This window comes from Ambystoma mexicanum, chromosome 10, assembly GCF_040938575.1.
Source record: "Ambystoma mexicanum isolate Mex_15411 chromosome 10, UKY_AmexF1_1, whole genome shotgun sequence".
NCBI classification, from domain to species: domain Eukaryota; kingdom Metazoa; phylum Chordata; class Amphibia; order Caudata; family Ambystomatidae; genus Ambystoma; species Ambystoma mexicanum.
The window spans coordinates 1,304,654,427-1,304,678,235 of NC_090932.1; the positions used below are offsets into that span (position 1 = coordinate 1,304,654,427).

The following is a 23,809-nucleotide window of genomic DNA, read 5'->3' on the forward strand; positions in this document are numbered from 1 at the left end:
GGCATGGAGGTCTTCGGAGGTGTACCCAGAGACACCCGGGGACAGGATGGTCTGTAGGGCTAATGGACTTTCGTGCACCACCACCCCACGTCCTCCACTGGTGCCTGGTTGGTGCTCTGAGTACTCCTGCCCCTGTGCCACCTCCTCTTCCACAGCATCTAGTGCCTCATCGCCTGCACAAAAAGAAAAGTAATGAAGACATGCATGAACAGCATAGCCGACACACATGGGCATCACAATCTACACATCAAAAACATTAATGAGACATGTCACACATGACACAAACTCTGGCATGCATTCTGTGCCAATGAAGTGGAAGGGGACCCTGAAAACAGACACTGAGGACTCCAAAATGGAAAAGTAACACACGTGCTGCATGGTGCATACCACCTGCATCACACATTAGCCTGTGAATGGCATGGACAATCCACAAACCTGACACATGTTGGCACACAGATGGCACGTAGCATAGCCATGGCAGAACTGACAAGGACACCCAGATGTTATTAAATCAGTACTGTCCCCATCCATGTGAGACGGACGCACATCATCAAATAGAACATGCAAAAGAGTGTGCCAAAACACACATGCATCACACGCTGCAACAACACCAGTGTGTTGAAATACAGTGATGGGAGGCACATAGATACAACAATGGTCACTTGAACATGACACAAGTAAATTGTCATGTTGAACATTCAAACAGGGCTCACAAGTGATCGGGTGCAGTGCATGTGTAGGTGCACAGCAGTCTATCAGCCTGATTGATGAAATCATTTGCATAAAAAGTGAACAAGTGTGGGGCTTTGTGGGGGGAAATCCCCTGTCTGAAGTATGGCGATTTTGGCCTAGAACCGCACACAAGTTTTTATTATGCAAATGATTCCATCAATCAGGCAGAATGAAGAGAAAAACTGTATTAAGAATGTAGTGGCATGATGCCAGTTTAAGGGCAAGTGCAGTCATAATGTGCAACGTGTTTTTAGCGGTCAGTAGGGATACAGTGAACCCCAAACCAAAGGGGTGGCTTGGAGGCACTAAATGGATCACATATAGCAGTCATGACTACACAGCCTGACCTGGTACTCAATCAGAACACATCACCCAAGCAACATACACATGGTCTGTACACACGCATGGGCACTCACCGGACATTGTCTCACAATCTGGTAGGTCTCCCACGCCTTGGATCTGATCCTCTGCTATGAACCCTCCAGCAATTGCCTCATGTTCTGTGAGTTCATCCTCCTCTGGTGGAGACCCACTGCCAGTCACCAGAGTAGAGGCGTAATTGGAAGCCAGCTTGTTTTTTGCTCGGCGTTTGAGGTCATTCCAACGCTTTGAGCAATCATCAGCTGTGCGCTTCAAAAATCCAAGGGAACTAATCTGGTCCGCGATGCACTGCCAGTGGGCCCTACGCTGAGCAGTCGTATTCTTGCACCCTGCAGTCACCAGCATGTCGCGGCCATGTGCTGACACGTAGCCCACAAGTGCATCTAGTTCCACATCATTGAAACTCTGCTTACTTGACGTGCCGGAGGGGGGAGCCATGTCTGGGGTCCCAGCCTGTTCCGCAAGAGCACGCTTATTCCTCTTCAGAGGTGGTGCGGACCCCGAGTGACTTAGCCGCTCTGGTCTGTAGGGGCTGAAGTGCAGGTGGACTAGCCACTGGAAGCAGGCAATGGCACGATGACCAAAGGTCTCACTGCAGGCATTGGCTGCTGGGTGCTGTTGCCAGGACCAAGTGGAAAAACTGCCTTGGTGTGATGGTCTGGAACCAACACTGTCCCGGCTGAGTGACTTAGAGCCAGGGTGGATTGAGCTGCAGCTGCCCCTGCAGCCTCACCCTGGCCACTCGGGGCAGCAGATGACATTGCTGCCCCAGATCCACATGGCCTGGTGATAGCAACTTTCACTGCCTCACGTGGCTTTGACTTCGTGACACAGAAGTCAGCCTGTGAGTCATCCCGTGCCAGTTCTGTGACCAATCCGGGCCAGGTTAACAGGGACTGAGCTGGGATGATGTCAGCTGCATCTCCCTGACCCACTTGGGGGGTGGGGGGCATAGGTGTCCCTGAATGGTCCTGGACACACTGCCCTCTTGGGCCCCCCTGCCCACGTTGCCCACCAATGCTACCTTGGCCACTCTGCTCATCTTGGCCACGTCCCCTACCGCGGACACCTCTTGGAGGTCGGCCACCTTTGCCTCCCTTAGCACTTGGTCACCTCCCAACCATGGCACTGATGTTGTTGTGCGAATGGGAGGTGCAGAAAACAATTGTCCTGGGCAATCTGGGTGAAGGGGGCAGGGTACTAGATGGAATACGTACCCCTGTGTTCTTGAAAGGCTGTCTGTGACCCCTGGGGGGGGGGGGGAAAAATGACGGGTCACACAGGCACCCCAACATTTTTTATAACGTGCACGCGACCCCTCGGTAACCCACGTGCCTGGAATGAAGGACCTGCAGTACGCTGTGGCACCCAGAAACACAAAAAAAGCGTATGTGTGGTAAACGCAGGCTACAGTGACCTCTGAATGGGTACGCGACACACGGGGGCAACCACAGTGGAAAAATGTGCGCGACTCACCGTCTGCCTGGAAAAAGAATGGGAAAAAGACGCGCATGGGCAACACCCGCGCCAAAAGAAGAATTGAGCTCTGCCTCAGTAAACAAGGAGTACGCACTGCATCCGCTGTGAAGTAATCGTGTGTGAACTGACAAGAAGTACAAGAATCACCTGCTCGCTCTCCACAAAAAGCACGTACAAGAAAATGGTGTCCTACCTTAACCTTTAACCCCTGCCCACAGAAACGCCCATGCGTACCACGTCACTAACGCGCTAAGGGCCTATCCTCGAATTACATGCAGTCACACTGTTTTTCACATGCCAAATCACCACGCTCCTGCCCAGAAGGCTATTTTCCTGCCCCGCAGAGCCCTGAACTGCCTCCCACGAGCCATCAGCTGCTGCCTGCTGGCCACGTGCCCTGCTATTTGGTGCCTGCACGTCAGCCATCTGCAGGGGTCCAATTGCTGCGACCACCCATGCTGGAACAGAAGACTCCCGACTGCAGTTCCATCGCTCCACAGCCCAGCACCAGGACCCAGTTGCCCACCTACACCTGCCTCGGGGTTGCAACGTCAGGCCAAAATCCATCTGAGACCAGTGCCCCCCACCACCGGCAGACAGGCAGAGGGCTGCCAGCTTCACTGCAGGAGAAGTTGGCATCCTGATGGAGCAAGGCTTGGTGCATTATGATGCCCTCTTCGGACGAACACGCGTCGACAAGGATGGACGTCCATAAGCACTGGGAAGACTTCAGGTCAGGACCCTCAGGAAGGCCTGGTGCCTCTTGGATGCAGTGGGGTGCCGGGTCCGCCTTACCACCGACCAGATGAGGGTTCTGGAATGCATTCACCAAGCGCTTCACCTCCAGGTCCTCGAGAGGCAGACCCGTCTGGAGTTGAGCGCTAAGCGTCCATGTGTACTCATTGGACGCAGTGCATGTTGAGGTGTGCCAGGAGTGTGCAGCTTGGACATGTCTGAAAAGGCCCATGTATGGATGTGTATCTGCAGGGACATGACCGTGCTACATGTGAGTCCAGTCATGTGTGATGCACATCAATGGTGTATGTGTTCCAAAGCATGATGCACAACTGCATGTGGAGATGCACACATGTTAGCATTTCTGTGTATGTACTATGCCATGGTTGGGGTGTGACACATGGATGCTGGTTCCACCTTCATGTATGTGTACATGTGCGTGTTTGACATGTGTTGGACTGTGATATCCCATGGATGCATGTGACACAGACATGTAGGAACCCGATTGGCAGATGTGACATAATTGCAGATGATTGCACTGTGACAGGTGCTGGAGTTGTACAGATACATGTCTGTCTGGTGGCGTGTGTGTGTGTTCGGCACTCCCCATGTTGCTTGTTACATCATGCCAATCTTGCTGTTGTGTGTATGGATGCTGCTGCCTGCTGCACGATTCCTGTTAATTTGCATGTGTGTGGGTTAAAATTATATGAGTGTTGGGGAGTGTGATGCCATGTGTGAAGTTGGACACTACCACTCATGTGCAACTGTCATGTGTGTATCCGACCATTGTACAGTGCCCTGAAGCCTGTGTTCTGTCTCTCCCTGTCTGCAGCGTCGACTGATGAAGAGGGCGGAGACGGTGCTGTGGAGCACAGCGGCAGTGATCCAACCGCCAACCGGAGATGCAAGGCCCAGGTAGTGTTATCTTCCGGGAGTGAGGAGTCTGGTGCCGTGTCCATGGCCGCAGCTGCCGAGAGAAGTACCAAGAGGCGGAGTTTGGAGGTGGACTCCTCGGCAGCAGTAGGGGCAGCTGAGCCCCCACAGGGGCCTACAGAGGAAAATGGCAGTGTCATCCAGGTTGATGGGGGGAGGGGGGGTTTGCTTGAGGAGGAGACCGTGGAAGCCCCACGCACGGGGCCTGGAAGGGGGTGGGATTCCACTGGTGCTAGTGCTGCAGTCCAGTGGCAGGGACAGGAGGCAGCACTGGCTGCCGCAGAGGTGCCTGTGTGTAATCCTGTCCCCGATCCTGTGACTGAATCATCCAGCACCAGCAGGGATGCCTCCGTCCAGACCTGTTTTCAGGGAGGGGATGCGCAAACAACTGGCCTTCCTCTCCCTGCAGACGTTGCAATCCGTGACCGGATTGAGCCTGTCCTAGCTGGGATGGCGTTGCGCCAATGTGGTATTCGGGATGACGTGCAGGGTTCTCGTCTGGACAATGCACGCCATTTCGAATATAGCTCTTTGGCCGGGTCGACCTACTAGGACAGGTCGTCGGGCACTGGGTTCATACGTGTGCTGGATCTTCTTGCGACCCCCCCCCACCCCCCTTCCTCAACTGAACCCCCTATGCGCCAGTCGTACTCCGTGTCATCTTCCCACCCAAGTATCACCTGGGCCCCCTGTGGAGCTGCTCCTGAGCCAGTGGCCAGGCTGGTAGAGGACACATCCCTGCCACAGTCGGTAGTCGGAGGTCCAGCAGGGGTGTCCACCCCACCAACTGGACCCCAGCAAGAGGACGTGCAGGCATCAACAGGCAGGGCACGTGCATGGCAGCATCGGGCTCCGGGTGGGAGCGATCATGGCTCGGGGCCATCAACATCCCAGGGGCAGGCATCGGCCGGCGGACCCATGATTGGGAGGGTCTTCCGTGTGGCAGCGATTGGGCCAGCAAATAGATGCGGAGCGGTGGTGGGCAGAGAGGGCATGGCTCACAATGGTCAGGGCGGAGAACTCCATGCACCGCGCACTGAGGCGGGCTAAGTGCCTCAAGGCAACTCGCAGGGAGTTGGAGGAGGCCATGGCTGCATCCCTGCGAGCCCTCAGGGCCAGGGAAGAGACCCGCCTCTGTGACATTGAAGTGGAGTTCGATGATGCCCTGGTCCGGGACATCAATGAGTAGTGAGCCGTCGGACTGGCCTGCTGCCTTTGTAAATAGTTAAGTAGGTGTAGGTTTCCTTCTTTTTTTTTTTTTTTTTTTTTTTTTTTTTTTTTTGAGGCTCATGGACTATGCCCCGCCTTTTTGTAAATAGTTATTTATTAGTTAGGTTTTACGTATCGAGGGGGGTGCGCAGGGAGATTTTCACGCGTTCTGGCTGCCGTGAGCGGGCTACCCGTATTCAAGGGGGCGCGCAAGTACATTTTCACGCGTTTTGGCTGCCGTGAGCGGGGTACGCGTAGTTTTTCACACGCTTGCAGTGTAGCGGGCCTGTAAGATGGTCATGTCACAAAATGGCTTGGGAAATCCATGAATACGCGGTGCGCCAGAATGCTCTTTAGCGCGCACGCTCCTCTGCGCTGAATTCTATAAATTACCCCCGTAATGTTTTTCTATTCGAATAACTCCAGTCAGTCAGTTTGGATGAGTGGGTCAACAACCTACTTAGCTCTAAAAATTATTTGAGCTGCCTAGGAACAATGCCACATGCCTAACGCCGTGTCTTTGCGAATTTGGTAATTGGCTTCAGTGAGCAACTTGTTGGCTAGAAGTTCGTTTTCAGAGCATGGTTGTCTTTCTTGTGAAGTGAAAGGGATACGAGTGCTTACGGACTGAATGCCAAGGTGATGAATGCCATCAAGCTTTGAGTGCTCTAATAAGCTTCATGGATAGATATAATTTGCTCGTGGCATATGGATATGTCCAAGAGCAACATGCACTGAGAGAACAGTTTGTACTTTTAGCTATTGGCCGAAGGACTAATGCTGCTCAAGTTGACTGGTATACTAATGGCTGCACACCCATGAGTTAATTACCAATTTATATATCTAGTCACTGTATAACATTGAGAGATGTTCCTCTTCCTTTTTTCTGTACTGGTGTCTTGTCGTTCGTTTAACACTTTCACTACTTTTGTGAATAACTATCCACTTGTCTCATTTATCTATTGTTTTTGTTGCTAGCCAAACCATCTGGTGGGTTTAAAGCGGAGTTATATTAAACTTTACTTCCTGACGGTGGATGACCTGGTGAAGGTGAGGAAAGAGATCTCGCCAGCAGTGAGGAAGAATAAAGAGCGTGATCATGCCAGTGATACCTACACCGCTATGCTGTCCAGGTAATTCGCTGCTCGATATACTGCTTTTCTAACCTTGTCTCTCACTGCTGAGTGGCGTTCTGTTCTTTTAATGCAACTCTTCGAATACTGACATAATGTCCACCCAGTGCTCTCCCAAAGTACCTCCAACCACAGTCATGACAATTAAAGGAATAGTGCGCTCAAAAGTTTTATTGTCCCGAGCATTCGGGCATATGGTTTTAAGCAAACTGTGATCGATCGTAAAAACATTTCCTATGCACCTTACCTTAGTTTTCCGCACATTTACACATGCAAAATCAATGAGCGGGGAGCAGCCATCTTGTGCTAATCTTATCCGTGGATCGATAGCACTAAGTTCAAGTGCCCCTGCGGCACTAAATCATATCACCCACCCCTGAAGCTGACATCACTATTCCTAGCTATAATTCTCCACCTATTTTCATGTCATTAGTGGGCAGCATAGCCAAACATGCCCAGTCATCACCTACGTTATAATGCCAGTTGACTCAGAACCCGGAATATCAACATACACATCCTCTCACAGCACAGCGTGTCCCAAATCCGAATAGAAAACACTATTTTTAAAGGAAACATCAATACTCTGCAATTTACAATGTGCCTTTATTTCACAAAAAACACTCTTAGAACATCCAGTGTTTTCAATTTTCCAGCAATTATTGAAAGTCCTTGGGTTATAGTATCAAAACTTTATCATGAGGCACACAGTGTTCCTTTTGGGAGAAGATGCGCATTTGACACCTTAAATCGCAAGGCTTCGGCATCTGTTTCTTGCTAGTCCACTGTAAACGATGACAGGTTGCTCCTTGTCGGTGGTACCGCCAAAGGGTATATCGGTCCCGGGCGATCGTCCCACATCAGCGTAATCTAAATCAATCCGTTTAGGCGTATCTCCCACAGTTGGTATCTGGAAGCGATGGCATTCGCAGAACGGCAAAATGTAGCTGTGTAGAAAACATAATAAAAAGTATATTTTAGTAGCAGGTAGCAGTTCTTTATTCAAATGTATCCATTTACCCTGTAATTCTGCACCAGTGTGAAACTTAATAACTAACACAAACCACAAACAATGGAAACACACAGATGCGGACAGTCAGTGTGAAAAAAACACAACCGGTTATCATGCCATGTTCTTTCTAGTGAGGGGCACTTGCTACCTTTTTTTTTTAATATGTAACTGAACTGGAAAACATAAAATTTCGACAAGCGAACCAAGTCCCCTTTGGAAACGTTCTGCACACGGCTCATCCAATAATACAACGTTGATGGCACACACTGATATGCCATGGGTCGAAGTGGTTTAGATATCACATACAGGTTTTGTTTGTGGGTTGTCGATGGATAACAGTCACAATATGCTCCAACTAACAACCCATAACGATGTAAGCAAGCAATACCGGTCAGAACATGAACATTTTAGTAGTTCCTCTTTAAGCTCATCTTTAAACTGAATAGTTAAAGTTACATAATATTTGGTATTTCCATTCTCTTGGCGTAATGCAGTGTCTGCTCAGAAAAATGGTTTCCATAGAATGAAAATAAATGTTCCAATGTCCAGTTTTAAAATAGTGAATCTTATCATTTTTTGTGGGTATTCAACACCTTCCGGTCTTCAAGCCATAGCGAATCCCCCTTTCGTCCCAGGTCGAATAACAATTGAAGCTCCTTTCCAGCATGTATGCCTGGTCTGTTTCGTTTTTGTGAAGTGAAGCCATAAATCTAAAACATACTGTACAAGACCCGTCGGTGTGAACTCCACACAAGCAACATCAATCGAAGCGACCTTCACTCCATGGGAGCGATGAGCCCAGCCGACCAATGGGGAATTCGAAACATGTTAATAAAATTAACAAACTGTTTGCTGGCATCCACCAGCTACACTGAAGGTCAGTAAAACGGATAATACAAGCCACTGAAAGTCTGTGTAACCTAAGATTACATTTGTGTCTGTCTGAAACAGAACTTGATAGCATATCATATTATATTGCATTTATAATGCGTCAATGCACAAGTGCTTCAAGGTGCGATGACGCAATGCAGGGGGAACAGAGGGAAGACTGAGACAAAGATCTCACTAGTGTTGGGAAGCAAGCCCCTCCACCCTCTCCTCGTTCGCCACTCTCAAAACATAACATATGTAATAACCAAGGGGGGGTGTAGCCAGCCCCTCCGACATTCCATTACACCACACCCCATTTCAAATAACACATACACTGTAGTTTCAAGCCCAGCATTAGGAAACAATTTTGAAATAGTCTGAATGACATAGCCCGAATGACATCTTTCTACTAGGCCCAAAAATCCATCTCTGTGCAAATGCAGCTCTCCCATCCACAGCGGGTCGCTCAGCTAGCCCACACCATCTCCTCCCCATTGCCACGTCTGCGCACAACCTTTTCTCGCTGAGGAATGTGCTCTGTGGATAACGTGAGACACTGACCAGTCATAAATCCAAAAGCCCATTCATCTCCACTGAACTTCCCATGCTGGAACAACCTCCGCCCCGCCAGGCCTACGCCCACCTGCTCAGATCCTGCAGTTCCTTTCATGCTGATATCCATCTGACCCTCCCGTGCCCTGATCAGTAAAGGACCCAAATCACAGCCCTTATCCCATGTAGTAATATAGTCTCCCAAAAAGCAACACATGTCTACCTATATCCTGAGGATCCAAGCAGGGCAGATGACTGCGCAAGTCCAGTAGAGGGGGAAAGTGGAAAAGAGCGGGGCAAAAAGTTGATGAAAAGGGTACATTTAAAAAGACAATTTAGGCCACCATAGCCATGCACTGCATGTGTGGATGGGGTTTGGGTGTAGCAGAGGGATTTACAGGCACCTAGCAACCACAGACATGTATGTTATTGTTCGAGAACCAGTAATATAAATTAAGGGAAGGCAAAAGATATAAATGAATGATTAATAAACCGAATTAAATCTGCGTTATTAAACACTTCTTAATACTTTTTGTAGCATTGAAAGTCGACGTTAATAGCATTCCATTGTTGGTGTACGATGTACAAACATTGGGTAACATATCCCAAAAGATATAGTGAGCACAGTAAGTGCAAATCATTTATACCGGCAAGTCAACTGTTCAACAAATTCAGCTTTAGGTGGACAGGGCTAGTTTGCAATGTTTTGTGGCATTGTATGTGTCCTAGGAACAAAATCAGTACCCATTCCATGAGTATGCATGGCCAACACAGTCAAAGTGAGATCTTTCACAATATCGAATTCCATTTCCTGTTATACTGGCTTTGCCACCCATTTTTTGCTTTGTTTTGCAAAGGCCAAGGTGTAATGAAGCATCCCAAAGTTTCCGGCAGTTCTCGATTGTTCTCTATCTAGGTTCTCGTTATGCGCTAATACCGCTAGTAAGGTTCTGGCTTGCATACAGTCTATGCCGAAATGCACCTTTTGGGCCTGTACTTTAGGCACATATTGTGGAACACATCTAACTCTCCGGTGTGACAGAATTCTTTGTCATACCAGATCTTCTCAAGAGCTTTGTGTGGAGGTGAACATGGCACCAACCACCTTGCGTTCTTGCTCCTCTGATAACGTTCCGTGTGCACATTCGTGAACATGTTTTCTGTCCATGAGTTAACGTTGGAACAGTGGTGCATCAATGAGGGCCATTTTTCAAGTAGAATTTCCACAGACCCATCAAAAGTTTTGGAGCTCCACCAAAGATGGTTGCTGAAAGACTGAGACCACTATGAAATCTATTCGGAACCCCTTTTTATTTTTTTATTTTTTAACCCTTTTTACCAGCAGCTGTGATTTTTTTATTTTTTTTTATTTTTTATTCACCGATATGTGCTATGCATCAAATGGATGACAAATGTTTGGAAACTGCTTGCGCATGGCCTTGGCTATGGAAACATGTCTGTCAGTGGCTATGAGGTCTATTTGCATTCCCCTCGATTGAAGATGTTCAAGGGATTTTATGAAACTATGTTTCTCCATGGCCACTGAGTATTTACATGGGGACACCTGCACAAGCTCCGAACTCACAATTTTTTCTAGTTTCCATGTTTTGAAAGTGGTATGTGCAGCACTTTTCTAAAAAAAGTGGACAGGGCTGTCACACTGTCCATCGCCAGCTAGCCTGAACCGTTTGCCAGAGAATGTGCTTTCAATTGACATCTGTTCAATTTTCCAGGCTTGACTAACAGCAGGCAATAAGAATTCTCTTTGATGTTTGTAGTACTGGGTTTTAGCAAGGAACTGAACTCCCACAAATTGACAGAAAATTGACATTTTACTGAAAGTCGACCCACTGAAAAGTAAAGCTGCTGAACATAGATTTCCAGCTGGCACTTTGACCAGCATCGGTTGTGCGGATCATGAAAATGTATGATTGAGGTGGACACAGCTGGCTTGGATTTTCAGGTTAGTACCTTGTAATACACGAGACATGTACACCAATGAATGCCTGCATATTTTCCCACTCAATGTATGGGCGGGTATGCCCAGACGTGGGTCCCGAGCCTGCCGGGCCTAGAGACCCAAGCTACTCCTCACTGATGACGCCCAACAAGGCTGAAACATGTCTGGGGATGCTTGTGGTCTCATGCAGAAGGGATGTGACCTAGCAGTTCGGGCTGCACTGCCCCTTTTGGGGTAGGACCAAGCCTGATTTGCATATGGTTTTGCCCCTTCTGTAATTGCTTGGCAGACTGAAAAACGATGGTTTGGAGGGTTGCCCAGAGCTTTGCCCGTGGCTATGATTTATTCAAAACCTTCCAGCCATCACCTTTTCGTTTTGCTATGGACACAATTCAGCATCAGTATGTCGTCTGCCAGGCAGCTGTCCAATACGATCTATTTTTGATCTTTTATTAGCCAATCGTTCTGCATGAATGTGGTTTGTGACTCAACTGTGGTGGACAAATTACCTGAACTAGCCAAATTGAAGTTGAGATCTTTGGCAATTTCATCGGGCAATTGCGTTGAAGCTTCAGTGTCCATTAGTTCTGCTTGTGTTATTTGCACACGAATTGGAGAAACCGTCAAATTTGAATGTTTATTGGGTGGAATTTTTTTTTTTTTTTACAGGTGTAGACTGCGTCAAGTGGTCTGCGAGGAATTCCAATGCATCTTCATTATATTCAGTTTCATCTTGTCGAGTTCTCACATTGTAGCAATGGTCCAAGAACACTTTTCTGGCTTTGCCAGTCACATTCAATTCACTTTCAGGCCATTGGGCTTAAGCATCACAAGTCTGCTTATTGACTGGACCACAATGCACCTCAAATAGTAGTAGCTCCATGGTGAAATCTGTTTGGCAAGCGACATCTTTGGTTTTATTTGTTGTCTGTCTTTATACTTCGCTTCCTTCTGGGCCTCTAGGAGATGTGTTGTAAAAACATGTTCAATGTATAGCACACATACAGCAGATGGCACTTTAAATGCAAAAACATGTTAAGAAGAAAACACTGGCCCAAACCACTTCTAGGAGACTGAATTGTTTGTTAGTTACCCTTGTTTTCTTGATTGATTTATTTATTTTTTTCTGTGAAACTGTGGTCGTCTCTAATGACCGCACCAGCAAGCTGATCCACCACCTCTGATTCATGAGCCTCCACTTCTAATTCCACACCTTTTGCACATTCCTTGAATGGAATATTCATTAAATAAAATAAGTCAATCGTATTGGAAATTAAAATCTTTCATCTCACACAGCGCTTACACGCATACAAACAGTACGTCATTTAGTAAAAATATACATTTTTAATTTCACCTGATTGATGCCAAGTGTACTTGATCAGAGATCACAGTGCAAAACATACTGATTGTGTTGTTGCCCTCAAACATTTTGCAATGTATTCTGCATTAGGGAGGAAGTGTAACGTTAGAACTGAAATCAGAAAAGTTTGAAACACTGCACGTTACCAATTACCTGATAGACTCTTGAAGTTGTTGACTCCTGAAAATAAACGGATGCAAAATCTTGCTCCTTCATTTTCAGTGCATTGTCATGAAGTGGTAAAATGGAAAATTAGATTTGCATTTGATATGTGGGAAGATCCAACTGTCGAATATGAACTTCTGCAAGTTTGTAGGGCTCACCATTGGTATACTGGACGTGTCAGTGGTTTCGTCACTTGCGATGGGTCTGTGCTTCAGTCAGTATTTTTTTCTAAAAAAATTGACATGTCAAGCAACCGATTTCAAAAACTTTATACTTCTTGTGAAGGGCACTATGTCATTGTTTTCCATGGTCATAATTACTTCATTTGAGGCTCCTTAAAGCACGGACTGATGTATAGGAAAATGTGGTATAGTTAAAATGTAATAAAATCTGATAAATATGCTAACTTTAGTACGACACATTTACACCGAGCACCAATCCGTTCATGAAGTTACCTTTTCAGTATCCCACCGCCTACAGCTAATTCATCATCCGGGACTAACCTGAGGCAGCGTGTGCATTAATGGAGATGGAATTGCATTTGGAAGCAATTTACGAAACCTTCTGGGTCGACGCTTTTTTGTGAACGTAGATTGGTCGTACATATCCTGGGTAAAGTGCAGGCTGCAGATGTGGAATCAATTGGCCCTCAAGTCTCTCTAGACAGCCTGGGCTCTACTTTCAATCTCGTCCACTGCAAAACCACTTGGATCTTAAAATTCTCTTTTCTCACACTTGGCATCAGTTGGATACCTAATGGAGACTTTCGAATGAGCACCCACGTGGTGCCGGACCACTCTGTCTACGGTATCTTTTCTTGGCCTCCCAAGGTTCATTCACGTCTTTGGTTTCCAATTATATTTGCGTCGCTAGTCTCATGAGCCTCACACACTGTTATTTTAGTTATCTTCATATAATGTTGCTGCGTGCAACCTTGCTTCAAAACACAGGCTGTTTTGGTATCGGTCTCTCCGACTCACCGGCTGTGCTGCCTTTACTGACGCTGCTTTGTTGTAGGGGCCAAGGACAGTACCACGGTGGCAATCGCTCCTCCCCGCCTTGGTTACCGATGCAGGAGAGCCCCGAGTACCTCGGAGACGCTGTGCAGGTTTGATCAGCTTTAGTTCCTGGTCTTAGGTTTCTTATTTTCCAAGGTTCACGAAAGTAACAGTCTTTAAAGGTCAAGGGCACTTCCCTCCTTGCAACCCTCTCTGGTCTCGCCGTCTTTCTCCTCGTATTAAACTGGCATGTTTTGCCTCGCTCAGATTGTGCTTTCGTGCTCCGCCTTTTATCGTGTTGGGAAGTGTGATTGAAGTCGGGTGGGTGTGTGTAATGATCCGTAATTGCCTGCCCTTGCCTGACCATTGTATTGGGATTTGTCAGGTATACGACTCTGGTGCTAGTCCGTTGTCACTCATGGTGAGCTGTCCGTGAGAAGGTGTTTGTGTCGGGAAAGGGGAGTGGGAGGGTGAGTGCTTAGGTATCCTACCTGGTAGGATGGGGGGTAAAGTTGTTACAGGGAAGGGGATGCTGTGTCTCCCCATCCAGTGTCCCATTGCCACACCCTGAAGATCAGGTGATCTTCCCGCAATGGTCCACCCCCAGGAACTGGATCCAAAAGTGATTGACGTGTCCTGGCCACCTGGACGACAGATCCCTGGGGACTAACGGGGTGATACACCTTCAGGTTTCTCAAAATAATTACTGGAAACCCTGCGAAATACGCTAGTATCTAACATGGAGTGCAGGAGCACTCAGCTACATTTACTTTATTTTCTAAGTGGTATGGCCAGTTTAGTGGATAGGTTTGGACGCAGGACTATTTTTCTTTTGTCTATTGGCGAGCACCTTATTTGTTTGATGGGAAGGGACCTCCCCTTTAGTAGTAGGGTTAGTGAGGCGTTTTCCTTTTATGTTCACTGATCACACTTTTAAGGAAGAAACATTGTAAGGACCTACCTCTGGGCCTTGGGTTGGCAGATTATTAGAGATGCTCACCCTCGGGTATCCCTGTAGTCTGTTGTCGACTGAGATTTGTGTATTTCTCTCCTACATCTGGACGGACACTGTATCAGAGCTTGTTGCTCAAGTTTCCTTCCTTCCTTGGCAAGTAATATGTGCTCCTAAGCCTAGGTAGTTTAAGTCTAGTATATCCTGGGCTTTGGTAGCCCTCCTGTATTGAGCTATAAAACTGTACTCTGTGCATATATAATAATGATTTGTTAATAACGCGTTGGCCAAAGTGCTGTACATGGAACATTTGTACATACACTTATCATCCAACCTAAATTGCTACTCATTTAACCTCGCTAGGGTGAAGGGCTTAGTTGGCCTTGCTGGGATTCGAGGCTGTGACCTGCAGATCACCCACATATCGCAGCAACAAGTGCTCAACCCATTGAGCTAGCTTATGTAGTATGTATTACTTTTTCCTAGATTGCTGTAGGAATCCTTTGACTTAATTCTGTGTGGTATTTTGGGTCCTGAATATGGTGATCATGAAAATGTAAGTGTTTTTGTCTAGGGGTCTATTCTGAACGCACCTCTAAAAGGCTAGAAGTGTCTCTGCAACCAGTTATGGGGCTTGCATTTTGCAGTCAGGAGTGAGTTGAGTCTTAACTGACCATTTACTGTTTATACGACTACAGTACAGGGGCGTAGGAGACTCATAAAAATCTGGGGGGACAGGGGACACCTTGGGGACTTTGCTTTTTTAATTTATTTATTGTGTTTTTGTTAAAGAACTTCTTTTCACAAAATTAAAATAGCAGTATGTATTACATTACATATATTTTCACTGTATAAAACAAGAGAAAAGAAGAAAAGAAAACGGAAGAAAATTAAGAAAATGAAAAGCATTTCAGAGTATAAAATCCTTCAATTTGGCGTCTCACTTCAGAAGGCTCAGTTCATGTAAAAATGTTACCACTTCCCAGGTCAAAAGGCTTTCATGGCCTGAGCATAGCTCGTCCCAAAAAGATTGGGTGTCCACCCACCATTCCTGGCTTGTCCACAATCTCACAAACTTTACAACCCTCTTAATGGGGGCTTTGCTGCAGACACAAACCACAGAGTAAAATGTTCTGTCAAAACTTGTCTACAACGAATTATTCAGCTGGTGGTGGGTACCAAAAATGCAGTTGCATCCCTATTTTAAAACAAGCGTTGGCAAAGCCAACTGTTTGGGCTTTAATGTAGGCATGGAAAAGGCACTTGCCAGGCACTGCCATAGTGGTATTAAGTACCCACTGATGGTAGCAGCTGCAAAATGGTGCGAGTACCCAGAAATTTAATAGCAGTGCCTGGCAAATGCCCAATACGTATACACAAGCAAACACTTGCCATTTCTGGCTTTTAGCAGGACGTCAGTGAAGGAAATGCATAGTGCTAATAGAGTGGCTGAAGGCATCCCTGGAAAAGACATTTGTATTACACCAGTAGTATGTTCCCAGCTCCTATTAAATTATTAACTACATCACCTCACACTGCACTTATAGTTCCTAATCTGAATTCGAGCCTAAGCAAGCTCCCCCGGCCCCTGCAATGGTTGTTTTGAAACCCCCAGGGATGAAACCAGGCTTGCACATCAATTTAGGGTGATGACAAGACTGCTTTGTTGTGGTCTTGCACTGACTGCACTAGCTTACCCCACCGTTCAGACCCTTCACCTTTCTATGTCAATGGCCAACTGACCTAATGGAAACCTAACATTCCGAAAACCATTACTAGGTATTCTGGCAGAAACATCCCACCTCCCACCGACACAACTACCCTTTCATTAGTACCTAGTGCCTTTTCAATATCGGTTTCTGGTCCCCGCGTGATGTGACAATTTCTGGTCTTGTGCTTCCTGCCAAGAGGTGTCCGCATCCTTTCCACCTTAATGACATACTTGCTCTTTGAGCAGTCCATTGTTCTTAACAGATCCACCCAGTTGTTATGGTCATGTGGACTGAAAAGACCTTGGCCCGAATTCTTGCTTAGCAGCCTTTTTCCACTCCTACACATGTTCTAAATGTCCACTACAAAACCAGCAATGCTGAAACAAATCTGTGTATCGGAACCCCACCAAATTCACACAAGAGGAAACAAATGACCAATGAGCTTTCCTAACATATCGGGTGGTTTGGCCGAAAGGGTGTGTGTATGTGTGTGTCTATATATATATATATATATATATATCTCAATGTCAAACTCTGATGTTAATCGGGCCAGGCGAGCGGCACTCTCCTTGTTCAAAGGACGAAAACAATCCATCCGGATACCGTGTCTTCTTAAAGTCAATCTTTATTTTAATCCATAAAAAACAACACAGCTAAACAGCTATTTAACAAGTAAAAGCCATAAAAAGTGAGGCTCTCCCAAAATGTGAAAAAATGTTATATATATGTATGTATTTTTACCCCTCCTGCCTGTATCCTTTATGATGTAATAAGCACAGGAATACTGACAACGCCTGTTCAATTTGAAACCCCTGTACCTTGCCTACCCGGGTGGCTAGGAATGGCCATTTGTGAGCTGGCTGATTGAAGCCTCAATCGCAAATCCTGTGCAATTATTGCCACAGCCTCCTGAATTTAAGCAAGGGGAAAATTACCTTTTTTGGACTTCATTAATAATCTTTTTTTTTTCTTTTTTTTTTTTTTAACATCCAGCTATTTCTTTGTTCTGAAAAGATTACCTACCGAAATGTAAACAAAAAATACAATTTTTGCATAAACTCTGAATGTCAAAGTAACCACTGGACCTAGATAAAGGTTCATCAGGACAGTTGTAGCTAGGTGCTGATATTTCTTTAGGCCACAGCTACTCGAAGGAGTCCTAGGCATACTATGGGCATTAATGTTCAGATTTGTCCAAAGACTTTGACTATTTGCACCCTAAATAATGGTACGTTTTAACATTTGCTAGTCTGAATTCGCGCTGGAACCCTCTTTCTACTTGACCAGAAATTCCAATTGATAGAAGTTTCTGATAACTTGCTGTCATAAGGCGAATCCAAATTTAGCACCTGTGTAGAATTGATCTTGCTGGCTCAAGTTATTTGCGCATCTGCCCATGAACTGCATAGTTTAAGGAAGTCTTTTCGCTAGTTTTGGCATAACCATGGATCTCTGTTCTTAACAGCTAATTGGTGTTCAGGGTTTCAGTGATCTCTTCATAATGGAAGCACACTACACCCTACTTAGTTTCTTGTGACAGATGTGTTGCTCTTCTCTGTTCTAGATGTGACTAATGCACTTTAACCTTTGCATCCCTTCGGTAGTGCTCTGGCTGGCAACAGCATGGCCATCGGGGAAGAAGAGGGCACCTCAAAGAAGATTTCCGATCAGCTAGATAACATTTTGGATATGCGGGAGTACGATGTCCCCTACCATGTGAGGCTGTCTATTGACTTGAAGATTCATGTGGTAAGTAACAAGCCTCAATTGTCATAGGGTTATGCATGCTGTGGATTCACAGGCTGTGATGGCATGATTGCTTACCAGCAGTCTTCATTACTCCAAGTCCAAGCTTTCCTTATCACAGTTCAAAACGCTAACCTTTAGCTGGGTATAAAAGTGTGAGGTCCCTGCAAAGGAAAGTCTGTGAGTCTAGCATAGAACTATCTATTATCTATTTTGCACTCCAACTGCCAGTGGCGAAAGGGGAACAGGGGAACATGTCAGATAATCATGCTTTTTTTTTTTAACTAGTCTGATCTATCCATCTCCCAGCTCAACTGTTACACCTTAGCCATGTCTTAAAGCCCTTTCAAACTCCTCAGTGGCTGATTGAATTGCAGACACTTCTTTTTATGTAGGCCTTAATTTGACTTTTTTTTAGGAAAGCCCTTGGCTGGCTGGTATGTTCAAATAGGCACTCCTTCTTGCCAGAGCAATCCAACTCTCTCCTTGAGGAGGGTGGGGGGAGAGGATTTGAAATACACTGTAACGCAAGTAGTTGAGGATCATGTTCTTAAAGTACAAGGCCCAACTGAGTTGGACTCCATCTTGAATTAATGTATGTTACAGTGAAGGGAAAAGAGAAACCATGCATTCTTTGCATGGTTTTATATTCTGCCACATTTGTGCCATTAGAATTCTAAACTGCTACACGCCATGCATAACTGATAATGCCATCCTGTTTCCCTAGTTGTAAGGATGGGCTCTTATGCCGTTGATTTACTCCCGTTGCAAACTGCTTTTTTGTCTAGCTGCCAACTGGGTATTTAGTCTCGAGTACTTGGGTCTGAATGGAACACAATGCACTAGTTAAGTTGAGTTTCACTTTGATGTGATCATACAAACTTCCATTTTCTACATATTGAAGTCAATATAGCCTCAAAAGATAAAGCGGTTGAACCCCGGAAAATGGGATGGGGAGGCTCACTCTTGGAAGTTACAAGGGTTCAATCTCTGCATCTGATTTGCGTAAATAACTTCCTAAAGTCTTTTTTTAAATTAAATACATATTACTTAATACCTCTCTAACAATCCTTAAACTGACCTGGATTCAGTGTTTATAATCCTTGTGTCCAAATATTGGAGTTTGAGCTAAGGTTACTTGCATAAGTCTTTCTGAAGTCTGTAATACGCCTTTGTGTAACAGTGTTAATGTTAAAGGTTCTTATACTGCGCACTGTTGCCACCTCTGTGGTCTCTTGGTGCTCAGGTGGATCTGTAATGCAAGGAGGGAGGGAGGGTGGGTGGTTAGTAGGATTGAGCGGGAAAAAGAGCAAGAGAGCTGTTGGCAGCTTCAGTTCAGAGACACCGTTCACTGAGCTTATGTGCGATTTTTGGAAGTTGAGCGTCATATTGTGATGCACAAGACTATGTGTGGTTTGTTTAGTTGTTGCAGTGTTGTGAAGTACGTGTGGTTTGTGGTGCTCTAGAGCTATGGTTGAGCTCAGAGTTTGAGAGGTGTATGCAGAAGAGTGAGTTTTTAGTATGGTTTGTTAGTGGCAGTACAATTCCTGCTGTTCTCACTGAATGTGCCACATGCCCTCCTGATTTTCTTTCTAGAATGTGGCCATTGTCATCCTCATGAGTACCTCTCGGAGTGATGGGTCCCTGTGTTCAGCCTGTGGGCTGCCTGGTCTGTGCGTCAGGCCTTTATATTTGTGTTCTTGTGTTCCACGCCTATGGTGGTTATATCAGGTTGGGCATATCGCCCCTCCCCTAATCCTTATTGGCCTCCATCAGTGGTCTGAACGAAAGGGCCCCTTCTCCCTCCCCTACTCTACAGTAGGTTCTCTCTCGGGTGGTTGCACCTCTGCTCATGAAGCCATGCTTCCCACATGGACCCCACTTGCCCTTTCTGCCCTCCACTGTAGTACTGGCCTCTCCTTGCTCCGTTAAGTACATCATATCTCCTACCCCTGAAAACCCATCTAGGTCTGTCATGTTTCCCACCCCTGAAAATCCATCTCTGTGCATTACGGTTCCTACCGCATGAAAATCCATCTAAGTGCATCACATTTGCTACCCCAAAGAGTCCATCTAGGATATACAATTGGGTAATGAGTGGCGAGGCAGTCGATGGATCACAGTGATTGCTGTACCCTCTGGCAGAAACGACTTTTACTGGATACTTGATACTGCTTACTGCAAGACAGTGTTTCAAAGCACAACAAGGTAAAAGGTAATAGAGCAAATAAACATTGAAAGTTGACGATGAATAAATGGAAACAAACAGCGGTCTTACTAGGCCTTGTGACATTCAGAACGTTCAAGTGCAGTGAAAAGAAGAAACAAAAAAGTTGTTTCTGCTGGTTGACTGCTGCAGGCTTCCCAGACGAGCACAGGCAAACAGACGAACTGCTTTTTCCGGAACTGCCATTTGCCTTGGGGCACTTAGCCTGTGGGCTGCCTGGGCAGGGGCTACCCTAGAAGGATGTTCTAAATGGGTGACTTGCCCAATCACAGGAGGGGGGGTCGGGGGAAAGGCATGGCTACTGGAAGCGGGCAGCAGGGCTGGGTGGGGAGGCGCACGTAGCGCCGGCACAGTTACAAAAACCCTGCAGATGCAGCCAAAAACACTGCGAGGGGTCTGTGGCAGATGAAAAAGGCATGAAGCTTTACCTGAAATGCCTCGATCAAAGTGGAGTGTGCTGTGCTTACAAGGCTTGAATTTTCAAGTTACATGGGCAACTGGTAGAGGAGCTGCCAGCCATGCATTTCCCCCTACAGGTAACATGGTATAATCTGCTGCATGGCGGAACCCCTCAGAGACCTCATTTAATGTCCCGTTGGCTAAAAGGAAGAAAACCTTATTCTCTTCAATCTGTTTTTCATTTTGTAAATATCAACGTAGCCATTACATTAAACAATGGTGCTATACTAGTATACCATTTAGATGCCATCTTTCCTGACATTTAAACATTCCCCCGAGATTCATGACCTTCCTTATACATTTTCTATTACATCAGCATAGCCAACCTCCCTTATTACTGTCAGAAACGAGGTTCGACCCCTATCGGCTCCTTCTGCCCGACTCTGGCACCCCCTCTTTCTTTTACATAACTTTCACACTAGCCTTTTCTCATGCGTTTTTCTTCCTCATTGGGGCTTTAGATCGGGGATGTAGTAAAGAAAGTTTAGCAATTGGCCTCAATCAATCATTCTTTCCTCTGATTCCACATACCTGTATCGTCTCAGTAGTTTACTCTCTGCCAAACCCCATCTTTTAATATCCATAACACACTGTGTAATGAGTGTACGCTAGGGGCTTTTCCGTAAAATCTCCACCCTCCTTGTCGCCAATAGCAACAAAGGTTTGGTTATTTTTTTCCTGTTCTTATCTTGTTTGCTTCCTGGTGGTTCCCCCAATAAACTGGTATTCGGGATGCATTCATAGCACCCTCCCAGGAGATTATTAATTTTTATCACCACCTCCCACCAAAATGTCTGAATTATGGAGCAGTCCGCGATCTTGTGCCAGAACACTCGCCAAATCCTTGTTGCATCTAGGACAGCTATGGCGAAGGTTCTGGTCTTTTGCATGAATCAGATTCAATCTAGCACGTCTAGATTTCTTCGATATGCATTCCCATATTTTTCTCCATACCCACGAGAATAGTGAATAGCCCAAATCCTGCTTCCGCTTCCCTCTGACCCGGAGCAGGTTTATCTTTGGGATGAAAATAAATGTAAGGTTCGACGCTGATAACCAGTTTTCAATGGCGCTAAGCAATGCGCACATAGGTTTCAAGTTTGACTCGATTAAAAATTGAAAATTCACGTTTTCTATTACAACAATATAGCTTTGATTTATTGAAAATGAGATCCAATCTCAATCTTAAGCGAAGCACACGTGATAAGAGCCATATTTTAGCAAGCCTCCTCTGTTAGGTACCCAGAGAAAGTAGGACAGCACTTTCACACCTGTATAATCAGCGAGAAGTGCCCCACTACAGTACGAACAAAAGCTTTTTTCAAATCTCTGGGACTCATTCACATACCAATTGAATGTGGCATCATACATTAGCATATTAAGGTGCCCTCTGAAAAAAATGGAGGGACTCCGTCGGCACGCGTGTACCCTCTACTTGAGCCCTGCTTAGAATGTTGCCAAGTGTCAAAGGAGAACAATCCGTGCTCAGAAGACTTCACTCGACAACTGGAAATGGGAAAGGCCCGCCTTCCAGAAACACAAGGAAATTAATTTAAATAACTGTACTTCCTCCAACCAGAACACACTCAGACGGCAGTATACGTTTACACTATTTCTTCTCCCTCTCAACCTATTCTCAAGGCAGAAGCAGCTATGTTTTCTCTGGACCACCACTGCCTGCTTCCAACCTCCCGAGTGACGTGACACAATGCAATTTAGACTCCCTGTGATTTCCTGTTTGAGTGTCAAGCAGTTAAAACCCACAGTGGTTCTCAGGGGCCAGGGGCGAGGGGCACTGACGAGAGGCTTGGGCTTGGAATAATAAAGATTACTGATAAGTAACGGCACTATTCACTCCTCGTCATGGTCGTCACTCTGAGAATGTACCAAACCAGTGCCTGATTCCTTCAAGACCTATACCCAAAACATGCACGTGCACATGCACGCCTTGATGAAAAACGATGCTTTGAGAACCATGTGCATCCGTGGTTTGTTTTCTGAGGCGCTTGTTTTAAGTGATTACAGAAGCCAGGTTGCAGGGGTAATGCCCTCTGGAGTGTTGCATTATTCCTGGCCCATTTCTCGCCCTAATCACTTTACAGTGCTAGCTTAACTTTTTTATCACGTACCAAAAACCGTAAAGCACTCTATAGTGTCTCTACCTGCACCAATAAGGTAAACAGAAACCCAATTTAAAGTGATGGATCTTACAAGCCACTCTGATAAATACATATTTACTCTTCACTAAGTAAAGACTTGCTCTAAACTACATAATATTTGTTGTAATCCCGTAAGCATGTTCATATCAAAGACGTAGCTTGCTCAATATGCTTAATCCCCTCTTTATTACCGCCATCAGTACAATCATTGCTATTTTAAGTCTCAAGGTGAGACCAATATAAACACAACCCACATCAGGGGAATTTGCGTCAAGACTGAAGAATGCCTTGAAACTCAATAGGGAGGCATTCCCTCAAATCAGGATGGAACCATTCACTCGCACCTCCTGAGGAGTTGGGGGGGGGGGGGGGGCGGGGATGGGGAAGAACAAGCCGATATTGACAAAGGAAGTGCTCAGCCATATTTGAATCTCTGTGGGTGATTTCTAACAGTGTGGGCCAGGGAACATTCTTGGGAACATTCTTGCATATCTATAAATCCAGTTAACCTGGAGGCCCAGTTGGCTAAAATGCATTTCTCAACTGTTATTCTGTACACATGTGCCGTATTTCTTCCTCCTGGCTCATGTCAAAGCTGTGTGCCCCTCGACAGTCTTACTATTGGTTGGTTTTCTAGAACAGGCAAAGACATGCAATCCATTGACGGAGAAGAAAGCATAGTGTGTGGTCCTCCCTGCCTGCCTGGCAGAAGGATGACCTGGGGTACCCTGAAATACAGAAACACTCGTGTGCACAGTCTCTGGACTCCTTCTGCATTTCCTTCCTAAATAGGCCACCGCACTCTGTACTGTTAGCAGGGTGATGAGGGTGCACATTAATTGAAGAGCAGAAAGGGAAAAGATGACAGTTTACATGGGCCTGCAGACGTCCTGAACTTCCAAGTGAATACGTCGCCTATAGTGCAATACATGTAAAAATACATATATGCAATACATTTGGTAACCACCCAAACAGCGTTACTTCAGCAAGATACCACAACCAAGAGACACACTGGTCTAATCTCTAAAAATTTGT

General features: G+C 45.9%; 1 protein-coding gene across 2 annotated transcripts in view; it reads left to right on the forward strand.

Annotated features, from left to right (window-relative positions):
• POLE (DNA polymerase epsilon, catalytic subunit) overlaps positions 1-23,809 on the forward strand; it is an 867,587-nt gene that overhangs the window by 129,120 nt on the left and 714,658 nt on the right. For both annotated transcript variants that reach the window (XM_069619327.1, XM_069619326.1), the window contains exons 6-7: positions 6,451-6,605; positions 17,788-17,932. In XM_069619327.1, coding sequence (XP_069475428.1) covers positions 6,451-6,605; positions 17,788-17,932 — 300 coding nt within the window. The remainder of the gene's footprint in view (positions 1-6,450; positions 6,606-17,787; positions 17,933-23,809) is intronic.